The sequence below is a fragment of the Melozone crissalis genome, unplaced genomic scaffold (genome assembly GCF_028551555.1).
Source record: "Melozone crissalis strain CALT ecotype California unplaced genomic scaffold, PUWL_Pcris_2 ptg000016l_1, whole genome shotgun sequence".
NCBI lineage: Eukaryota > Metazoa > Chordata > Aves > Passeriformes > Passerellidae > Melozone > Melozone crissalis.
The window spans coordinates 20,951,955-20,973,623 of NW_026535794.1; the positions used below are offsets into that span (position 1 = coordinate 20,951,955).

The 21,669-nt window shown below is 38.1% G+C and overlaps 2 protein-coding genes across 2 annotated transcripts in view; both read right to left on the reverse strand.

Moving 5' to 3' along the window:
* Positions 1-6,631, reverse strand: part of LOC128935203 (macrophage mannose receptor 1-like) — a 30,883-nt gene extending 24,252 nt beyond the window's left edge. Inside the window, exons 1-6 of the mRNA XM_054273347.1 lie at positions 6,505-6,631; positions 4,348-4,746; positions 2,901-3,074; positions 1,847-2,011; positions 1,438-1,554; positions 1,057-1,200 (exon numbers count right to left, since the gene is read on the reverse strand). Coding sequence (XP_054129322.1) covers positions 1,057-1,200; positions 1,438-1,554; positions 1,847-2,011; positions 2,901-3,074; positions 4,348-4,746; positions 6,505-6,565 — 1,060 coding nt within the window. The 5' untranslated portion in view covers positions 6,566-6,631. The remainder of the gene's footprint in view (positions 1-1,056; positions 1,201-1,437; positions 1,555-1,846; positions 2,012-2,900; positions 3,075-4,347; positions 4,747-6,504) is intronic.
* Positions 6,632-11,674: 5,043 nt separating this feature from the next.
* LOC128935237 (macrophage mannose receptor 1-like) overlaps positions 11,675-21,669 on the reverse strand; it is a 52,751-nt gene continuing 42,756 nt past the window's right edge. The window contains exons 23-30 of the mRNA XM_054273395.1: positions 21,212-21,314; positions 20,103-20,332; positions 18,867-19,032; positions 18,348-18,500; positions 17,396-17,512; positions 15,769-15,936; positions 12,559-12,618; positions 11,675-12,176 (exon numbers count right to left, since the gene is read on the reverse strand). Of these exons, the coding sequence (XP_054129370.1) occupies positions 11,926-12,176; positions 12,559-12,618; positions 15,769-15,936; positions 17,396-17,512; positions 18,348-18,500; positions 18,867-19,032; positions 20,103-20,332; positions 21,212-21,314 (1,248 nt within the window). The 3' untranslated portion in view covers positions 11,675-11,925. The remainder of the gene's footprint in view (positions 12,177-12,558; positions 12,619-15,768; positions 15,937-17,395; positions 17,513-18,347; positions 18,501-18,866; positions 19,033-20,102; positions 20,333-21,211; positions 21,315-21,669) is intronic.

Below are 21,669 nucleotides of genomic sequence, written 5' to 3' on the forward strand. Positions count from 1 at the left end.
CTCTATCTTGCTGAATTTTGTAGCTTTTTACATTTTTTTTCTGGAAACAGCAGGTGCTCAGGAGCCATTTGGAGCTCCTACACAGCCCAAACCATATATCAGAGAGTCCAGACACAGCCACGTTATACCAGAAATGTTATAGCAGGCATTCCAGCTGCACAGAAATGCCACACACTTCGTTCAACACTGATTTCCTTGCATGAATTCAGTATGGCCAGCCCATCTTCCATTGCTTGGAAAGCTCCCATGCTCTGTGCCTACAGAGCAAACCGAAGAGAGAAGGATGTGTGGAGGATGTGTGCCCAGAATTGTTGTGTGGTCCTGCTCTGTCTGATGCTCCTTGGACAGGGCTTGGACCTGGGCAAATTGCAACCCTGAGCAACATCCAGACATGGTTTGATGGTTAGCAGGGTCAGAAACCTTTCCAAGTGAGCTGCCTTGATACAGCCAGAAAGTACAGGATATGCATGCTCCCCCAAGCTGCATAATCTCAGATACTCATATATATAAGGGGAGGGAGGTACTGTGAAGTCAGTTACACGCTGGGAATTCCCAGGTAAGCAACTGCACACCTATTTCTTTGCATAGCTAAGACCTAGTCTGCCTCAAGTAAAAAGAGAGCTCAGCAGGGGAAAGGTTCCTGATGCATAGTCTGATTTTTTCCTTTCAGAATAGAACAAAAAGCGTCACAGAGAGCAGGAGAGCGTGAACTCTGGCTCACATCTTTTAGCAGGACATAGGTTTAGAGTATATATCAGAGCAGAGGATATTTATCAATATTTCATGGTCTGGATAACATGGCTAAACTCCTAATTGCCTTTTTCAGTACCCTGGGCTCTTTTCCAGATGATGAACAACATTTAGAACAACATGAGCCAGATTTTAATTTTCTGGCTCATCTTTAAAATGAGCCAGAAAATTAAAATTATCTCAATATTTGACCCAGGTCAACAAGTATAAGCCTTTTGTTTTGATAATATGTTGCCTTTTCATGTGTGAAATCCTCCCAAAATTTCTCACTGACTGTAAAAGCAGCCTTAGCTTTAGACAGTGTACCTGAGGGAATGGTGAAAGAATCCAACGAGGTGTTTCTCTTTTGGCAGATATATCCCAGTTTCCGATCACACAGCTGGTTTTCCCATTTGCCATTCCTACCTTGGAAGGTCCCACATATTTTTCCAGATTCCATAGAGGGATTTCCTTTAAAAAAAAGCAACATAATCCCTCTGTTAACAGTGAAACTTTTCACCTCTTCACAGGAGGGAATGTGCAAGACCTTTGCAGCTGCAAAGCCACAGGGGTATTATTCTTTAGAGTGAAAAATCCCAAGAGGTGTGACAAGGGAGCATCACTGTGATGAGGAGGGGAGAGTGAGAGAGAGAAGGGGAGGAAATTTTGGCCCAGATGTTGATCATCATTTAAGAAAAGTGCACTTACCTGGGGCCCAGTTGAGGTATCTGAAAGGACTTCCCCCAGTCCACTTCCAGCCACTGTCAAGTGCACCATAGAGACCAATCCAGAGCTTTGCATTGATGCCCAGGTCACTAGTGAGCCCTAAATGGCCAAAACAAATAGTCAGGTTTTAAATGGCTCTGATTTTTTAAAATTATTCAACAAAACTGGAAATAATATTCTAAAGCATGAGTAATGTAAATTTTCAGTATAAGTTAGATTATTTCCATTATTTTAATACAGGGTTTTGTGAGAAGAACAACACTTATAAGAATGTCACTGGGACCTATTTTATGAGATAAATATAAGTATCCATGTTAAAGCCTTGGATCTGACTTACATTTTAAACAGTGCATTTTTTTATTATTATTATTTTAGGGTATTTTTACCTTACCTAATAAATACATTTCTTCATGAAGGTCTGTGAGGCTCAATAATTCTGCATCCTGCTGCTGGCAGCTTTTTCTTGCTTGGTGCCATGTCAAAAGTGACTCCGAGTTTATCTGATAGCGTGTTTCTGTCACAGGATTTGTTTTCCAAAACCTATTGTGGGTGGTGTCTATAAAAAAAGATATCAGCAATTTGACAAAATAATCATGTTTACTAACCCAGAAAATAAATCTTTGATGAAGACTAAAACTATATAACTGTGATTTGATACTTTTAAAGTAGCTTTTGCCTCACATATATATACTTTGTCCATTCAGTATTAAAAATTTTTCAATCACTTAAGGAATTATTTATCCTTACAAACCTAAGTTTTCTACATTGACCCTGTTCCTTGTTATTTATGTAACTCATCTACTCCTTTCACATTTCAGTCCACATTAACCCATTCACTGATAAATTCTACCTCTACAAGTATTTCTCTCTTCTCACAGAAGTTTTGGTCTCCACATGCATTTCTTACCTTCAGATCCCTCTTATGCTCATCCAGACCACCCAATAAAACAGAAATTACCCCTTCCACACAATTACATGTGAAGTGAGGATGAAGGGGCAGGGAATTTGTGTATGGAAGCGCTGAAGGCAGGTGAAGGTCACTGCCTTCAGTGTGTCCTGTACCCTTCCCTTCACTAAAGCCCTCCTGTCTCTCCTCCATCCTATAATACACCACAGTCTCCTGATAAATCTCACCTTCCTCATCCACTGCACTCCCTTTTGCCTTGAAACCTAGTCCTAAGGCTTTCCTCTTCCTTTATCCATCAGTCCCAGTCACCACCCTGAGAACACTCCCTGTAGGCACCAGTTTTGGGGGACACCGTAGGGCAGTGGGAGGGCAGAGCAGATGCCTCATGTCCTTGTGGCACAGCTCACCAGGGAACTAGGCAAGCCAGAATTCAGCTCACTGTCCAATGCTACTTCCACATCCCAAGAGCATCTTGACCATGACCAGTGCGTGACACTTTTGCTTAACAGCTTTCTGGAGATTTTCACAAATAAATTACCTTTTAGTGGGCAGTTTCCAAACAACTTATCCTTATCAAAATCTGCAGAAGTTGCACACCAGAGAGAGTCTGCATAGCTCCTCCGAGGGATGCATTCAGCATACCACTTCCCCTGGTGCTTAAAAGGGAACACACAGGGTGCACCAAAGGCATTTCCTCCCAGGGTATAGATGTCTATGGAGAAAAGCAGAGATCAGTACTCACAGTCAGCTGGCATTAGGTGCTGACCACAGTGACACTCTTAGCCAGTTTTCCATGGGCAAAACTGTGTCATGCAGGGCTCAACACGCCAGTGCTTTGTTACCCTGAACCCCTAAAGGGCTGTTGTGCCAGTCAGGTATGACTATGGCAAAATATTCAGAACTTAGACTCTCAAAGACTTAATTCGGCCTCAAACTAATTTCTGTATAACTTTGTCATGCCATTTCTTTCTGGACTATTGTGTCAGAGGTCCCTGTGACTCAGCTTTTCCCATGACATACATACTTCTGTCCTTAGATTTTATATATATATTTTTATATATATATATATATTCTTTTTTTTTCCTCTTCAGTGTTGAAAAAACTTGGAAAGGAGGTATCACAACATTTTTGTTAGTCTTCATGAGAGGAAGCTGTATCTTAAAGTTGCAAGGACTTTGCTAGGAAGTGATCCTTCCATCATTCTCCACTCTAATTTGCTGCTGTCTGTACAAAATTATGACAAACGTCATTCCAGCGCCACAGCTGTAGTGTACAACAAAAATTTATTCTATTGTTATTTAAATTCCCAACATACCAGTGTCACAACATAAAGGACATTGATTACTTGATCCTGAATGCCTCCACTACATAGCCCAAGAGCCATAAAATTGTAGGAAAAGGAGATCTTAACCTCTAGGGGTCCTATTCCAGGGTAATAAAACATTGCATCCTAAACCATTATGCACCATTTTTCTTTTTGTTTTTCCACTTTTTTTTTTAATTAGGCCGGGGAAACACAAGGTAAATAATGTTAATTGTGAATTCCATCTATCTAAACTAGATATTCACTTCTTAGAGATTATTGGTGGTCAAACCAAATAAAAGCAACAGTGAAAACTAAATATAACACAATCATCTCTTCTACAAGTTGGTCAGATATATTTTAAAACAGTCATAGGTTTCCTTTGGCTGTTGTACGAACAGAATTCCCATTCTTCCTTATGTTTGCATCATGGGCCTTTGTACTTTTATTCTATCATTTGAAAGAATTGTATTTTACAAGGTATATAGAAAGGTACACAGCTATATTTGCTGAAAAGTATACAGATATATTCACCTTTCATTTCTACATCCTATTTATAATTAGCTCCTCTGCTGATGTCACCCTAAGAAAATGGTTGCTGCCGGTCCAGCAGGCAGTGGCATGCTTTGTAGGAAGGGTCAGTCAAGTTACCAAGAAATAGAGATGGAATTTCAGTACTCACCCTCGTAGCGCTGAGAGCACACGCTGTCTGCACTTCCATGGATTTTCCACCTGCTCCCTTTGCTGGATACTTTGGACAGCCTCATTTTCTTCCCCTTCCCCTTGCCATAGTTGAGAAATAAATCCTTGCCATGGGTAGCAAGTGTCTCATTTCTGCACTCCCACCACTGGAGCTGGTTTGTCCTGTTGCAGGATTCCAAGGTGATGGCAGCCTCGTCGTCCTTGGCGAGCACTCCCAGGCACAGCTTGAGTGCCATGCTCAGCAGCTGTGTGGGAGAAACCCACCTGAACTTCTGAAACTCATCATGCTCATCACAAGTGGTGGTGATGACTGAGCTGGAGTTCTGAGCCTGGGCACAGAGCTTGTTATCTTCATTATAGATTGAAAATATTTCCCTACCTATAAAATAAAATCATAATGCAAACATTTGAGGAGAGGTTTCTTAGGAGATAAAGGCTATTAGTTGCTATATGACAGTCTGCTACCCAAAAAAACCAAAGCGATCCTAACACCAAAACCAAAAAAAAAAAAAACCAACCAAACCAACCAACCAACCAACAAAACCAAACAAACAAAAAACCCAAAATAGCATATATAGCTCATAAAAAGATAAATCAAGGGAAGTTAATCATTGATATGAAGGACATTTATGAAAATATTCTTAAAATGAAAAAACACAAGAACTGAAAATAGAGCTCTTTCAAGAGAAATTGCTCTTCTTCATAGCCTTCCTGAAACCACACTGGTCTCAAAATGCATGTCAAAAATGACCTTCACTACATTTCATCATTTCTTCAAAGTTACACAAAATTATATTTAAATGGGCTTAAATTCTGCAAGTAAGAGTACTTTTTTGCTTTAGAGCTATTAAAAATCATTTACATACTCAAAATTTAAAAAAATTTATATTTGGCCCAGAAAAACACTGTAGTTGTCAGCTCACCAAGAAAATGGTGTATTTTTCATTTTTGGGTTATTGTCTTGGAAATTTTTAGCAGCTGTGCAAAAATTCATTTCTTCCCAAAGTTTTATTTGTAAGTTTCTCAGGAGGGAAGCCACAACTTGCAGCATCATCAGTTCTAAGAACAGCTAAACTACGCCAGTATCCTAAGTGCTATTAATAACTACATTTGTAAATAGAAATGTGAGACACTGAACATCAGGGTTTTGTTTCTTAAGATCAGCTTCAACAAAAAGCCTCCTGCAAATCTTTGCTCCTTTTGCATCTCAGCTTGCATCCCTTTGCTCCCTTCTAGGTGACAGACAACACCACCCAACTCAACTCACTCAGCAGTGCCATCGACTTTTACCCAAGGGCTCTTGCCAAGGCCAGAGTACTTAACCTGGCCTTCGTAACCCTCCCACCCCAAAGCTGACAGGGAATGGTTGAACAGCCTTGGTATTGTTGCTCTGAAAGGCTATGGACCAGAGCAAGCCAGGTAATATTTTCCCAGACAGAGCTCTCTGGCTGCAGTGGTGCTTGGGCAGGTTAGCAGAGGATGGGTTGGAGTTGGCTTGGTCTCACCCAAAAGCATGCCCAGAAGAAATCGCCTGTGGTGGATTAGATCATTGGTGCATTGAGTGGTCCCTGCTGCCATTCAAGCAATAGCACTCGACTTCCAGAGTTCTCTAGCTGGGAACTTGCCATGGAAAAGACACAGTGTCATTTCTTTTTCATCTCAGCAGTAGGAGGGTGCAAGATCTAATGGATGGGAGATTTTGAGGTCCTTCCTAAAGCTCCCAGCTTGGAAACGAGTTTTCAATATGCACTGATCAGTATGCTATGGTCCATGTGAGCTGCCAAAAAACTCAAAGCACACATCAGCCAGTAGTTCTGTGCATGCTGAGTTCACTGCTCTGTACTGGACCCTTCTAGCCTCCGATGGAGTAAAGTGAAATCAGATTTTGTCTGCTGTCTCAAGAATCAGCACTGCCGAGGTTATCTATTGGCATATTCCTTTCACTCATATACCACATTGAAACCTGGGTTAAGGAAAGAGAATGCCTATGCAGATATTACCAAACTTCAAGCTGAACATAACATTTTCAAATCATATGCTGTGACTAGATCTAAATTCACTGCCCACTAAGGGAGATAATTGAATGCATGTAAAAGAACTTGAAAACCTCCACACTAAGCAGAGGACAAAGACTTACCAGACATTTGAAGAGATGTACTAATGGAGAGAAGAAAAATCAGGGACAAGTAGAGAGACATGGCAAATATTTCACTCCTTTCTTCCCTTCACCTTGTCTTGATGCTAAAGACCAAATCAGTGCCTTGCAAGAAAATCCCACTGCACTGAAGTGGATTAACAAACCCTTTTTAAGACCCAACAGATACAGGGAAGTTCTGAGCTTCAAATAAGGAACTGTCTCATGTCACATGAGTAATTTTGAAATAATACATTAATGAGCAAACTTTGCTTCCTAAGCTAATTTTTCTAATGTATATAAGTTTGCCATGGAAGTATAAGATCTAACAGGTAAGATTTTAGTGTGGATTTTTTAAGACATACCTTATATCTCAGATTCATTATTTTTACCAAAAGGTGAGACTACTGTCTCATTTGCAGAAATAAATAGAAGAAGTAAAAAAGAAGAGAAAGATTTGTCTGTATCAATACATGATGAAAAAAAGCCCGAGTGCACTGCAGTATTATGAAAAATCTGCTCGGACACCAGACAAATGAAGTAACTATGACCTTGGAGTCAGAGAGAAACAGAATTTTCCATGCCCCAAATTCCACAGAAAAGAAAAAAAAGCTATAGAAAGTCAGATCTGTCATAAAATATCCACACTAAAATCTTACCTATCCTTTCTTTTGCTCCATTCTTGACTATATGCAGGAATAATTACCCAACTGACAGCAACAGCTGAGAAAAATTTGGAAAGAATATACACAATTGTAGGAAGAAAGGAAGCTGTAACTGGGAAATACTGGATTTTCAATTATTGTTAGTGAGGAAAACTAAACTGATGAGTAATATGGCCTCATTTTTAGTGCCACTAGTTTGTGGAAGTTTGCACCCCATAAAGTATACACCCTACAGGCATTCTGACCAAATTCTGATGTTTACTTCCATAAAGTTTTCTCCATAATAGTTTAAAGATCTCAAAAATCTTAGGGCACAGGGACAAGAAAAGGGACTCTGGTGGAAGCTTTGCATCATTTTTTGCACATGGACTTTGAAAAATTTCATTTCCCATACCTCCAGGAGAGGCTGGTATGGCATACCTTCCCCAATGCTGCATCTGCAGCAAAATTGCTGCTGTTGCAGGTAGTGAAAACCCTGGACACCCACATGGAGTTGTGGGACTTTGCTGCTGTTACTCTGACTCAGATGTAGATGAAAAACTGGGTCTGATAATGTATGCAGGGAATTGGAGTACAACAAAGCCACAACAGTGAGGGAGAATGGTCAGACCTCAAGGCCAGCAGACACAGTTAGAGCAAAGCCATGCGAAGAAGGGAGCCTGAAAAGGATACAGAGACCTGAGCAAAGAGGAAGAAATGAGGGCTGCTCCACAAAGCAGCAGAATGCAATCACTCCCTAAGTTATGATCCATATGTAAGGATGGCTGCAGTCAAGCATTCTGGTACTCCCCAACACCAGAGTGTTTGAACATGCAACCTCAGTTTTCCATCTTTCCTTCCTTCCTTGTTCAGGAGCAAGACAAATATGTCTTGTGGTTCTGCTGTATAAAACATCTCAGAATAGCCAAATCTACCAGGGTGTAACAAGGATAATTACAACAGAGAAAAGGAAGCTGGTTCTGTTCTGAGCAAGGATCAGTGGTTGGTGAGGGACTGGTACTGCTAATCTGTTGAGAGAGGCTGAACAAGTGTAAAACATACTGAAGTCAGCTTTACCTCAGTGTTTGTGTGTTTGAGCGGATTGCATCACAGCCCACAAAGCGGGAAAGCAAAGCAGAGGGCTGGGAAGATGTGCTCCAGGATTTGCCATTTGGCAAGGCACAGCCTGACGCTTTAAAAGTGGCGAGGAACAAAAGCTGCTGGGGTTTGTGTTGAGTCAGCATTGTTCCTCTGGCAGCCTCTGCTACCAGGCAGGAAGTCACACTCACAGTGTGCAGATTCACCACCTTTCTTCTAAAGTCCAAACTTTTTCAGAGAAAATGGGGAAATGAGAATTAAACACAAGTGTACCAAGAAACAGAGCAATGTGAAGAGACAAAACGTTACACACTATTGAATATTGCCATCAAGTCATTCCTCAGGTGCTCACAGAAATGGATGGGTGAGGCCAACTGGATTCAACTGGATGCTTCCCTACATTCATTTTTTAAAAATCCACTTATATTAAAATATGAAAGTAATTTTGTGATCATTTAGCCTGCGATAAGTTGATCTAAGATTTCAATCCAGAATCCCCACACATAGGACAATCACAGTTTCCAAGTTATAAACATTTATTTTTTTCAAAAAAAATCACTCTAAACCTCAGTAGGAACATTCTAGCCTAAAAAAAAAAAAAAAGGGAACAACCTTTCTATTTTTGTATTTTCATGTTACATAATGAATAATTTTTTTTCCTTTCATTTTCCTAAACCACCTGATCAAATGTAAGAAATCTTGGCAGCATCAGATGATTATAGATATAAACTCTTAGAGATCCGTCAAAACATTTATTTGCTTTTCTGTTCATATTCCCTTGTTCATACTATTCATCATCTTGTTTTTCAAGGAATTATTTTCCTTGTTTTTACAGCAAGTATGTTTCAGAAAAGCAAGAACTCAATTCCTCTGTGAATATATATATACCCATATATGTGTGTGTGTGTGTGTGTGTGTGTATGTGTGTGTGCGTGCGCGCGCGCAAAATACAGCCTGAGACCTCCCCTACGTCATGTCATCTACTTGGGAGACAAGGTAAGAGATCACAAGAGCAACAATTTGATTCTAAGGCACCTGACCAGCCCCAATATGAATAGCAGTCAGTAGTAGAAAATGGTTAAAAGATTTGGTGAAGGATCAGAATATGTAAAATATAAAATTAGGGTGTGTCCATATGAACATGACTCATTTCCAGTAAGACACATTTCTTTTTTCCAGTCAAATAGAGAAGCATATTTTATTTATCTATGTTCCCAGGTAAAAGCTTTTCATTTGATCTTATATTAATTAGATATTTTTTAAAGTGTTCAAGTTTGTTTCTCTACCTTCTATTCAAAAATTTCTGTTATAGTTTGTGCATAAAGTATCAGTGCTCACTTTCTGCTTATGACATGGAACTGTAAGGATTTCCTGTGCTGTAAATGCTACTGTTTCTGTATCAATCTCTTTAATGGGAAATCTGTGTCAATTCCATTGTCTTGAAATAGGAAATACTACAAGCCATGCAGTTTAAATTTCCCCCTCTTCTGAAAATCTTACAAGTAATTTTTAACTTACACTCTTTCTAAAAGGAGCAGGCTAAGCAGCTCCATCTTCAGAGTAGGGCTTCTTGTCTGGAACCTTCTCTATTTTTCTATATCTGTTTGGACAGGAGAGCAGAATTGACACAGAAGAACCTGCATCTACTGCCAGCTATTAACGTGCATGGCATTTTTAATTCTCCTCAACTCAGAGATGATGCTGGATTTCTGGAAAAATAAATGAGTGAATGAGCTCAGAACTGTCCAGGCTTCAATGGCTAGATTCCCTCCTTGACACTTTTCAGTGATGTACTTTAAAAGTATGGCAAAGAACCAGAAATGAGATATCTCTTCTATTTTCGTCTTCTTTGCAGCCATACCTTTGCATATGTGCATGGGAATAAAGGTTATCTGGAGGAATGACTTAGTGTACAGACACCATTTTAAGATTGTGCAGGGCCCAGAAGAGGACTGAGCTTCTTTTGGGTGAGACTGCACCTGTTTGTTGTTTGCTCAATAGCCAGCACAGTGAGCTGGGATTTCAGTCAGGCTCTCTTGGCCTTTTATTGTCTGTTTCACATCAATTTCTGCCTGGCACCACTCCTCCATATAACCGAAACAGCATGGCCTTAGCATCATTAATCAGTCAGGAGCCACATCAGATGGCATAAAAAAAAACCATTAGAGGTGCTGATCCTTGAAAAAACATGCTTAAACAATTGTATATTAAAAATGGAAACAGCAGTAGGAACAGTGCAAGGGAACAGCTGGGAGAAAGAAAGCAGAGCCAGAGAAAAGGAGTTCCTGGACAAATTTTCCCATCTTACCTACACATGTATGTAATTTAAGACTTTTACTAAATCCCTCAACTCACATTTTTGTTTTATCTTTAAGCAGATTTAATCCTGAGACAGATTCAGGAAAATATGGTTGATATAATACTTGTTAACAACTTCTCCTGGAATGTTTCCCCTATGGTAACATCTCCTTTTTCACTTTATCATGTTACAGTGTCTTATTTAGATGAGACTATAAAATACAAACCTATTTTAAAATCAAACATAGTTATTTTTATTTCACAGAGCAAAATCTGAAACCATGAAATCTATTCTTGCAAATCTTTGTAAGCAAGTGAGGAATCACGCATGATTTACATTTTACAGGATCTACAAAAATTAGGAATATAAACTCCTTGGGGAATAGAAGATGTCCATAAATAGTAGCCGATTTAACCATTTTTGAAAGCAAATAAAATCAATAGTAACTATTATATTGGTAAAGCTAAATTTTTCTTTACTTGCAGCACACTTCCCACAAAGCTATGCTGCTTATTGAGAAGCTGTAGAGAGCAGTACCAACACGTGATCACCATAACAGCTCTGCAGAAACCTTCTGCTCCTAGAAACCTCCAGAACGTGCTCAGGCAATCTTCCTCCCTCTCCCCAGTGACTGCTGCCTGGTAAGAAGGAAGTTTTGCCATGACCTTCATCACCCCTCACCCACAAACCCACTTGTGGCCAGCCAAAACTGGCAGCTACTATCAACCACACTTTTCCACTTCAGATGTCTGCCCCCAGATTTCACCTGATAAAATCCTGGAATATATAAACTGCAAGTACTCCAATCTTGGTTTTCTGTGTTGTACGAAGTTGTGGAACTGAAATATCACAAAGGTCTTTTTGCCCATGTGGTTCAAAGGGGAAATGTGCCCAAATACAGTCTTATTCTCTAGTGACTATGCCTGTACTTAAATCCATGGGAATACTTGAAAGATGATAAACTTAGAAGATGTTTAATGAATAGCTTTGAATTCAATAGCATGGTTTGAAACAAATCTGATGAAGAAACCTCAAATCTTGTGTGTGTTATTCAAGGTGCTCTTGGATTTTGCTTTCTTTATTTTATCCATTTCTACAGTTCCATTTAATAATTAGCCAACATTATCACTTTTCTTAAGAACCACATTCACCAGTGTGATCACCAAATCCTGAGATCTGAAATCTTTCACTTTATATAATGGCTACAAAATAAAATTAATGCAGTATTTGACATTACACAGACACAGAAACAGGCTAGTACAGTAATTGCACATGAGAAAATACCTTTGGCTTCATTCTAATTGCATAATTTTAATAAAACAAGGCACATTTTATTACATTACATTTTATATTACATATTACATTACATTTCCTTTTGTTACATTACAGTGTTGCATGTTCATTCTGCTCTATGTTGGTCACAAGATCCTTTGTGTCACTAATTCCAGGAACTGCATCACCATTAAAATACAAATTATTCTCAAAGCTGTCATTTGTTGGCAAGCAATTCTTTCTTCTTTTGTAGAAGAGATATCCTGCAAGGCCACTTCCAAGTAGGATGATGATACCAACAATAACTATAATTCCTGTTTTGCTGTGGTTTAGGGTAGAAGCCTTTTCATCTTTTGTCATTGCTGAAAACAAATAGGAAGAAATCAAGAGAATGCTACAGAAGTCTTTATCTGATTACTGGAAGCAAGTTCTTTAGAATGATCTTCTGAGAAAAAGGGGTTAATTTGTTTTGATGTAAGGAGAAGAAGAGGCAGCAACATAAAATAACTTGATTTTAAATCACTAATATTGCATGCCATATCACAAAATATTATTTTTTAAAATCTGCATTTGGAGATGCACCCAAATAGACTATATTGTGTATTACAAGGAAACAGTGTCATCCTAGGAAACAGGTACAGTACTTCCATATAACAGAAAATTTAGGAGACATAATACAAAATATTTTTGGTTTATGATCTTATGTGGGACTAGTTTTTTCTACTTGAAAGACAATATTCTTACCCATTGTAGGTATTTCAGCTGGTGGCATTTCAGATGCCAGTGGCATTTCAATTGCTGGAACTTGAAAATATTAAAAAATAATTATATTTTTGTATCATTATTTATTTCTACATTATTTATTTTTTTATATTGGAACATACTGAAAATCATGCTCAGATAAGTATATGGTAATACAAACCACTAAATATTGAAAACACTTGGATTTATTTCATACAAAATTATATACACCTAAGACATAGCACAGCACTCTAGCATATTCTGGTCTCATAGGTAGCTATTTACACAAACTAGCAAAAAAAGAATATCAAAAGCCTCCATGAAGACTGATCCAGACATCAGAATGAAACCAAAAGAAAATCTATACAGTATCTTGAGGATAGACATGGTCAAATATAATCCTCAATATAAATAAAAATTCTTTCAGTACCTGTTATGTAAATACAGAAAATGTAATAAATTTGGTTTTCCAATAGACGTTGATGGCTTACCTCCATAGACACTTGAAATCACTCATGAAATTCACAGTGCCCTAGCAGGTATCATATCTGAACTAAAAGGTTTATAACTCATTTAAATTTTAACGTCAGGCCATGAAATCTGGCTTGCTGGGTAAATAAGCCATCATTTAAGATGAGGGTATCTATTTTGCCAGGTGGATATAAAATCAGTTTATTATTAAATCTTGAATCAATGTGTCATGTTTCATTCTGAAAAAGGTGAGCTCAGGAATTTAAATTATTTTTCCAGTCTCCGCTTACATCTTTTCCATAGTGCTGCCCAGTGACAGAAGAGAGGGTGTGGGCACCACCACTGTGCAACTCAAAGATGCTCCCTCTGAATGTCAGGAAACACTTTTCACTGTGAGGGTGACTGAGCACTGGCACAGGCTGCCCAGGGAGGTTGTGAATTTCCATCCTTGGATGGTCACTAGTCCTTATAAGAAGTCCCTCTCCAGCTGTCTCGTGAGCCCCCTTTAGGTGCTCTAAGGTCTCCCTAGAGTCTTGTCTTCTCGAGACTGAGCATCTCCTCACTTAAGAAATAGTTAGATACTTTGTGGAATAGACCTGCTACAGAACTCTCAAATTACTGTGGTAAAAATTAGCTCAACAAATGAAACAGAAAACATCTATTCTACATGAAATGAAACAGAAAACAACATCTATTCTACGGGAAAACTTCCATCATGTTTTTGTTTCAGTCTCTTCAGAAAACAACAAATACAGCCAGCAATAGCCAGTGCAATTTGGTAAAACCATGCTTCTAATGCTCCATTTATTTGTCTGTAGCTATAACTGTTTAAATTCTGCACATGGAGCATTGTCACAGTTCTGAAAAACTATGCCAAGAAAAGCTGCATTTCTATAACAATGTAGGACTAGATTGTGTCCTGTTTTGGGGTGAGTGAATATATAATCCTTGCATTGACACTGGAATTAGGTTGAATCTGTGGCATTCCAGATTAGTAGACTAGACTGGGCTAAAGCTAATTGTAGAAACAAGTAACATGCTTTCATCTGAGAGCTTTCAGCTCTTTGGTCAGCATCAAAACAGGTGAATGCCAGTAGTAGCACAAATAATTGAACTGAATGGTCAAAAAGGAGCAGTGGGGATTTGTTTTAACACTTGGTACCCATGTGTGGGATCTCAGTCTCTCAGAACTGGGGCGCAGGGTGAACCAGACCCCCCCTGGGGGGCTCGGGAGTCCTGGAATGCTGCCAGAGATGTCTGGTGGCTGGACTTTGATCCCACATGGGAGATGACATCAGTATGAGGATGGGAGGATTTCACTGGGGTGAATGGTGAAGGGACAAGTTAATTGGAGTGTGAGATACAGGGTTTAAGATCCCTGTACAGGGGGGTCTAGAGAGGCAAGATGGAGGGATTGGGGCGTGCCCTTCTCCTTCTTCTTCTTCCTCTGGGCCTCCATCTTCTGTGGTGATGTTGGCACTCCAGGATTGGACCTTACTAGGGGAACACTGGTTAATAAGGGTAGAGGGTATTGGAGAAAAATGATAAATATTGTATACGTAACTCCGGGTATAAAGATAGGTGACCGCCCCAGGGGCTTTCAGTGTGTGTGCCCATGGCTGACTGCTGAGCAGAACTCTGTCAGGCCAAGAGAAAATCTTTTAGATAAGCAATTAATAAACACCAAGACCAAGAACAAATCTGAAGCTTCCTCTCGTCCTTTCGAACCCGGGGGCCCAAGGCCATCTTTGGGCTTTTCCCCAGACCATCTGAACAGCCCAGAAATCCCACACCCATGTCTATGAATTTTTGTCAAAGACAATACAAAATGATTGAGAAATGGACTCTGAAAGGGTGGATTTACTGAGATGTTGCAGTGCTTCCTGTAAAAGACACAGTCATCATTACAAGCATTTGAGTAAGTAAGAGTAATTTTGCATGAGAACAAATTTACAGAAAGGACAGCAGAATTTCTCCCATTTCCAGTATTGTAGAGGAAGTCAGTGTACTGCAGCTACACATTTCAACCTTCTTAGGAAGCATAAGTAAGAGATTTTGGTATTGCAATGTATGCTGAAAGAAATTATTATGATGACTTTTAGGAATACATATATACTAGATGTCCCTACTGTCAAATTTGCACGTTCAGTTATTTCAGGATGCCTTCAGTTTAGCACATTCAAACTATGTTATTTGCTTTGCTTGTCGTTCATTCATCTTTCCACAGCAGGAGGACACAGAGACAAAAGATCCCAAGCTGTTAAAGAAGTCACACTTCATAAATACTGAATTAATAGAAACACTACATCATACTCAGAAAACACGTGCACATAAAACTCGCAGAGGGAAATAAACAATGGGCAGAGCAGAGGGGATACCCTGAGCAGTATGTTTGCATATTTTTGAGACAGATTTTTGTACACAAGGCATGATCCTCACATTGTGATTTCTCAACAATTGGTGATAGAAAACACACAAATTCGTCAAGTGCATACACCAGGTACAGCTGAGATATGAACACTGTCTTCTAAAAGCAATTCTTAAGGGACTTGACTACTGTCCAGAACTACTTTCTGAAGAGTCATTCTATCTTTTTGTTGTCATGGAAATGTGCATCCTTTGGCATTTACAAAAACTCAGAACATCCAGCTGAAATGCATTGTGTGTAACAGCCACCTACTATTACTAGCTTACAGAGAGCATATTCCATATATAAAACAAATTCATAAATGCAGCACTTACTTTTTGGCTTTTTACAAATATATCCTTTGTAGGAAGAGCAATAGAAATTATTCCAATACCCAGAGTCTGCGTACATTTCAACACAGTGCTCATTTTGCTGAGAAGAAGGTTCTCCTACATTCCAGTTGACAAAATTCACTGCACTGCCATCTAACCACAACCATAGCCCTAATTGAAAAAACATTGAATAGGGGGGAAAAAAAAAATCATCTTAATTTCCATACTTTCACATGCTCCATATTTATTGCCTTTCTGAGAAATTTACTTGTCACCACTTTTGGAGACGGACCACTAAGCTATTTACTTTTGACACATGTTGTCCCTGAGTTTTTATGTAAATGATGTAATATCAGTATTTGGAAAATGGCAGACAAATCTGGCTTATGGTGGTGCAAAGGCAAGATATTTCCAAGAATAATCTCCCACAAGTGATAGCAATGGTCTAGTGTCAATTATTTATTCCATTTATAGGAATAAGTGAAGTTAAAATATAACTTCACCAGAATACTCTTTATTTCAGTAATTTGTAGGAAGGTTTTGTGTTACTTTTTTCAAATCCCACACTGAAGTCTCTCTAGGTCCAATTTTATTTCATTTGCTTTCCAGTTTCTACTCCTTTCCACAAGTTTTACACAGACAATCTTCCTTTTTGTAGATCTCCTTCCAAAATCTTGTGATCACTGTTGCTCAGCTATGCTTGGGACTTTCTGCTTCTTCCTTCTGGTTCCTTTTTTCTTTCTTTCTTTTAATAGTGCTATTTATTTAGAATAAATGTACTCCTTGTGACTGTAAGTTGTACTCAAGCAAATTCTTAGACTCAGCATGAAAATTGTATTTTGATTTTTGTAAGATTCTATATATTTTGCCTTTTTTTGCTTTTTTCTTAATAATTCCTGACACCCTTTCTGTAAGGACATGGCAACTGAATACAATCTGGATACAAAAATAAAGGTATGAAATTTAGTTATGCAGTTATGCTGAAATTGCTATAATCACTACCTAGAGCAATAATGAAGAACTGAAGAATTGTTGCGTTTATGATCACTGTGAGAAGTGTGCTGCTCTACACTGCTCTAGAGCCACTTCAAGAAACCCTTTTTGTGTCAACTGACCGCATGAGTAAACCTCAGCTTTCCTCTATGTGTCATGCATATAAATGACTACTCCTGAATTCTTCCTTTACCAATAATTTTCACTATTCCTGGTTAAGATTCAAGCAATGTAATTGAAAAATTGTCTTATCCCTAAGAAGTTTGTCATTCAACTGCTTGGGTAGGCAATTGCAAAAATAATCTTCCAAAACTCAAGAAAATCCCACCTGAAGTCACCTGAACTATTTTGCAATCCTGCCACTGAGAGTTATACTGGTATTTTTTACCTGAACAGTACAAGACTGTACATTAAAGTCTATCATAAGAATAGAAATATCTATCTAATTGAATTTTAATTGCATTATTGTGAAAGCAATAATCATCAAATATAGGATTTAATTAAAGCAGCCTCTTTCGTATTCTGTCTGGCTTTATCTTCCTTATTACAGAATTATAATGTGAAATTTTCAACACTTATGTCAAAAAGCTTGCAGTAATTATTCACTAAAAAAAGACATTAAAAGTAGAGAAAGTACCATCCACATTTCTGTACATTCCTGTCCAAAATGTTGATGTTTTGCCTTCAAGTGGTTCAAGGTTATAGGTCAGAAAGTTGGCTTCAGCTGAGTCCTCAACTGAGACCAAAGAGGCACCTGGAAGACACAGGGAGAGAAAGAGATGTTTCACAGGGGAAAACGTTCTCATTGCCCTGTCAACAAACTGCTTCAAAAAAATGCTTCAACCTGAGTATCAGAAAAGAGAGGGTGAACCTTCTCACCCAGTACCAGCCGTCTACATTTGCCATGGGTTTCGCTGGTAGGTTCTTATTGAGCACATGACAATATATACTTCCAGTGAAGATACAGCTATAATAAATTCTGCTGGTGTGAGAGTGAGTAAGATCTCTGCATAATCTGATGGGAGACCAGGCACCTATGTCACATTGCCACCAATGCCATAACCAACAATGCTGCAGACATATGAAGTCCATCATAACCAATATTCATCTGTTTCCCAAAGAAGGAAGTTGAGAGAATGAAGCTGCACAACAGCGCTAGTTTACTCATATATTATCCAAACTAAACAGTTTTCACTCCAGTAGTATAAAACTGCAATAATCAAGGGAGAAATTAGATCAAGAATTCAAAAGATACAAATTCCATTAAGCTTTAGCGACTGCTGTGGATAAAGCTGTTTATCTCCTATCAGGGTCAAAGCACAAGGTTTCTATTTTCATGATCTTCACTCCAGGCCACACGGCTCCTCTCATGCCTGGTCCCACATGCACGAGGCAGTGCGGGCCACAGGTTTTCCATTACCTCTCCAATTAAGGTAATAATTGGATGCAACTGTCTTGTCCAACACTTGGATCATCCTTGAACTCACAAAAACACATCTCACATGTTCGGCTTTCCACAGCTAGGAAAACAAGTAGGTTTTGTTACTTGATACTTTTGATACTTACTTTAGGAAAAGTAGGATACTCACCTAGTCGAAGGCATTCTAAAGATGCCTGGGCCCAGTTTCTAGAAGATGAAGATTCAATGTAGTAGCAATGACCTCGGAAAGGGATCCAAGATCTGTGTCCTTCTGACTCAGGACACTTTCCTGGAAGCTGAGGGGGCTCAGTGGGAGCTTGAACTGATTAAAAATAGTTAAAAAAAACCCATGTTACTACTTCCTTACTTCAATGCCTTCTGATTTTTGCAGGTTTTGACACTGCAAGTTTATTCAATAGGAGAATAAATAGCAGAGTAGTGTAAGTCTTAGCTTTACAAAATTTGTCTAACAGTCTTGAAATAAAGCGATAACTAACACTTGATATAAAGTGATAGCTATTCACAGTCACACTAGCTGTTTCTTATTATGTGTTTGCCCTAACTTTAAAGTGGCCCAATTCAACCTAAGTAAATTCTAATGATTTAATCTATTTAGCTCTGGAAACAAACACCAACATCTCTAATGAGATGTTTGTTAAATTGGAATGGTCAGATTTCAAGTTCTTACCATCAGATTTTTTGCAAACCGAGAAGTAACTTTCATTGCAGAATCCTGTCTTCCAGACTCCAGTAATGTCAAGATAGACACAGCCTAGTTTTAGCTTTGGCTCCCCTTCAGCCCATTTCGTGTACTTCATTCTCCAGTTATCAATCCATTCATAATGTCCATTGGTCTAAGGAAAAAAACCATCAGCTGGAATGATTAAACTCTATCAATCTACTCTGTCTACACAGTACTTCATCCTAAAAGTACTTTTTACTTTTCTTAGGCTTTTCTTAGAAACCACTAACAAATACAAATGGTTGACACTTTGAAATTTTTGTTGTGACAAACAGGTATTTATTGGGAAATACTGCAGTTCAAAAAGTGCTTTTCAGCAAAAGGAAATGCAAAGTGACATTGAGTTAATGTTGAACTTAACAATATCTTTAATTTGAAACTAATAATAATTTCATTCAAAATAAATTGTGGGAGTGAAATTCTGATGACTAATTTTTGCACTACCTCTTTCCCCAGAAGTTTCAAGACATGTAGATTATTTTAACTTGAAATACATTTAAATGAGCAATCATTTCCCACCAAAGCTGGTTAACTCATTTATCCTGCTGATTAATGTTAGAGGCATCTTTTGATTTTTGGGAAGTGGTGTGCTAAGTTCATATATTTGGGGTTTTTTTTCATTTGCTCAGCCAAATGGAGTGTGTGGGACAAGTGTCTATGCCAAGAAGAAGATATCTTATTTAAATTGCAGAAAGTATTAAAATACCAAACAACTGAGAAAGGGGAGACAAATACAATTAAACTAAGTAAACTAATTAATTATTTTGCTAAATATCCTCAAAAATGTTAAAATATTTATAGTAATAGCATTTTCTTATACATCTCAAAATTAGGTATTGTTATTAAAATAGATGTTTTCTTCTGTAAATTCTAAAATATTAGGAGTTTATATCACACTTATACCTGAAATATATAAAGAGATGTTCCAATATGCTAGACTAAAATGCCTTATTTGGAAGTGAACAGAGTGGAATATCATAGAAAAAATGTGAAAAGCACTTGCACTATATACAATTTAATCAGATTAACAGAAGAGGATGGACTCCTCTGACAGCACAAAGAAGTATTTAGGTCCAAGATGCAAGCAAATAAACTAAAATAAAGATAAATGATAAGACTTTTAAGTTCTTGACTTGTCCATGAGAAAAGCAGCATCATGTTCAATCAGTTTAATGTTCTTACCACATTACTGTTAAGACCAATCCACACAGGCACCCCATACTTTAATATCTTCAGCCACAGGAAGGAATGACTGTAGGGGTCTAAGACACTGGAAAGGTCAAACTGATTTTGTTTGCAGTTTTTCCGTGCATCCTCCCATGTCATTTTGGTGTGGATGAACAAGTAGCTACTATTCCCATAACGGATAATGTTGGATGGGGATGAAGTTGTAGAAGGCAGAAATTCAGCATCTGTAAAATAAAGGATGAGAAAAGACCCATATACTTGTTCAAAAGGGGGCTATGATTTCACTGTGGTTGCATATAGAACAAAACAAAAGTCTTCCTTATTTCATATTCCCTGGTTTATTATCAGCATGGGTAAGATGCACTATGTTTTAAGCCAGCAATAGTAGGAAAATTCAATTACAAAGCTGTAGAAAGGAAAAGAGCTGCTTAAAGCAACTTCTGATAAAGAGTAAAGGAATATTTTGTGTAATCATCAAGAATAGTATTACTGAAATTACTTAAGATTAGGTCGTGAATTTTTTCATAAAATCTTTTTTCATAAAATGAAATGGTTTGCAGAAGCTGTTTGGTTTCCAATGATTTTTTTCCTAGAAATAAAATGGTCACAACAGACCAGTCCTTAAAAATTACACAGATACTTAAACAGAGGATAGATGTAAATATTTTTCATCTCTTTTTTAGAGGCAATTTTTCTCAAGTTCAGTGCAGACAGGTTACAGTCTCACTCCAGATAGTTTATGCTACATGTACAAACCAGCATTTTCCATAACATGTTTTGAAAGCCAATGTACTCAGAAAATTAAAAACTATGGAACAAATGTCATATCAAGGGTCATACTAGACACAAAGATGCAGATACAAATTCCAGCTCAGGAAAATAGCAACACAGCATTTGCTGGGAAGGGTCAGATGAGAGCAGTGACTAACTGGACTTCTGACACATGTGACTATTTGACCCTTTTCTTCCTGACTGAAGAACAATTCGTGCATTTATCTTTATTGGAAGAAAAATCATGTTTAAACCCACATATTTAAGCAATTTCCTGGGGGAAAAAAAAAAAAAAAAAAAAAGGGTTTGGTTTTAACTAAAAAGAGAATTACCTGCATTAATTTGGCATATATATCCTCTGCTGTTATCACAACTCTGATCAGCCCACTTCCCTGCTTCCTTAACAGATTTGTTTTTCATGGCAACACAATCAGCCTCAAGGCAAAGAGATACAACACCAGTTAAAAATAGCTAGAATAAGCAAATATGAAACTTTTGACCCCCATTTGCATCTTCAGACACAAGTAATGCTGTAATTTTAGTCTCATATCTTTGTAACATTTAAGAGCACAAGCTTTAAGTTACACAAGTGATGTGGAAGTTCTATGCCTCTTACACTTCACAAATTCCTTTGTTACTTTCTATTGCACAACACTGGGGTGAGTAAGAGGACCAGAGCAATTCTAGTATTCTCAATCCCTAAGCATACAGCATGGAGAGGAGTCACAGGCAATTTAAAGAGAAATCAGATCAATCATTGCAGAAAAGACTGGATAACTTTGCCCCAGAA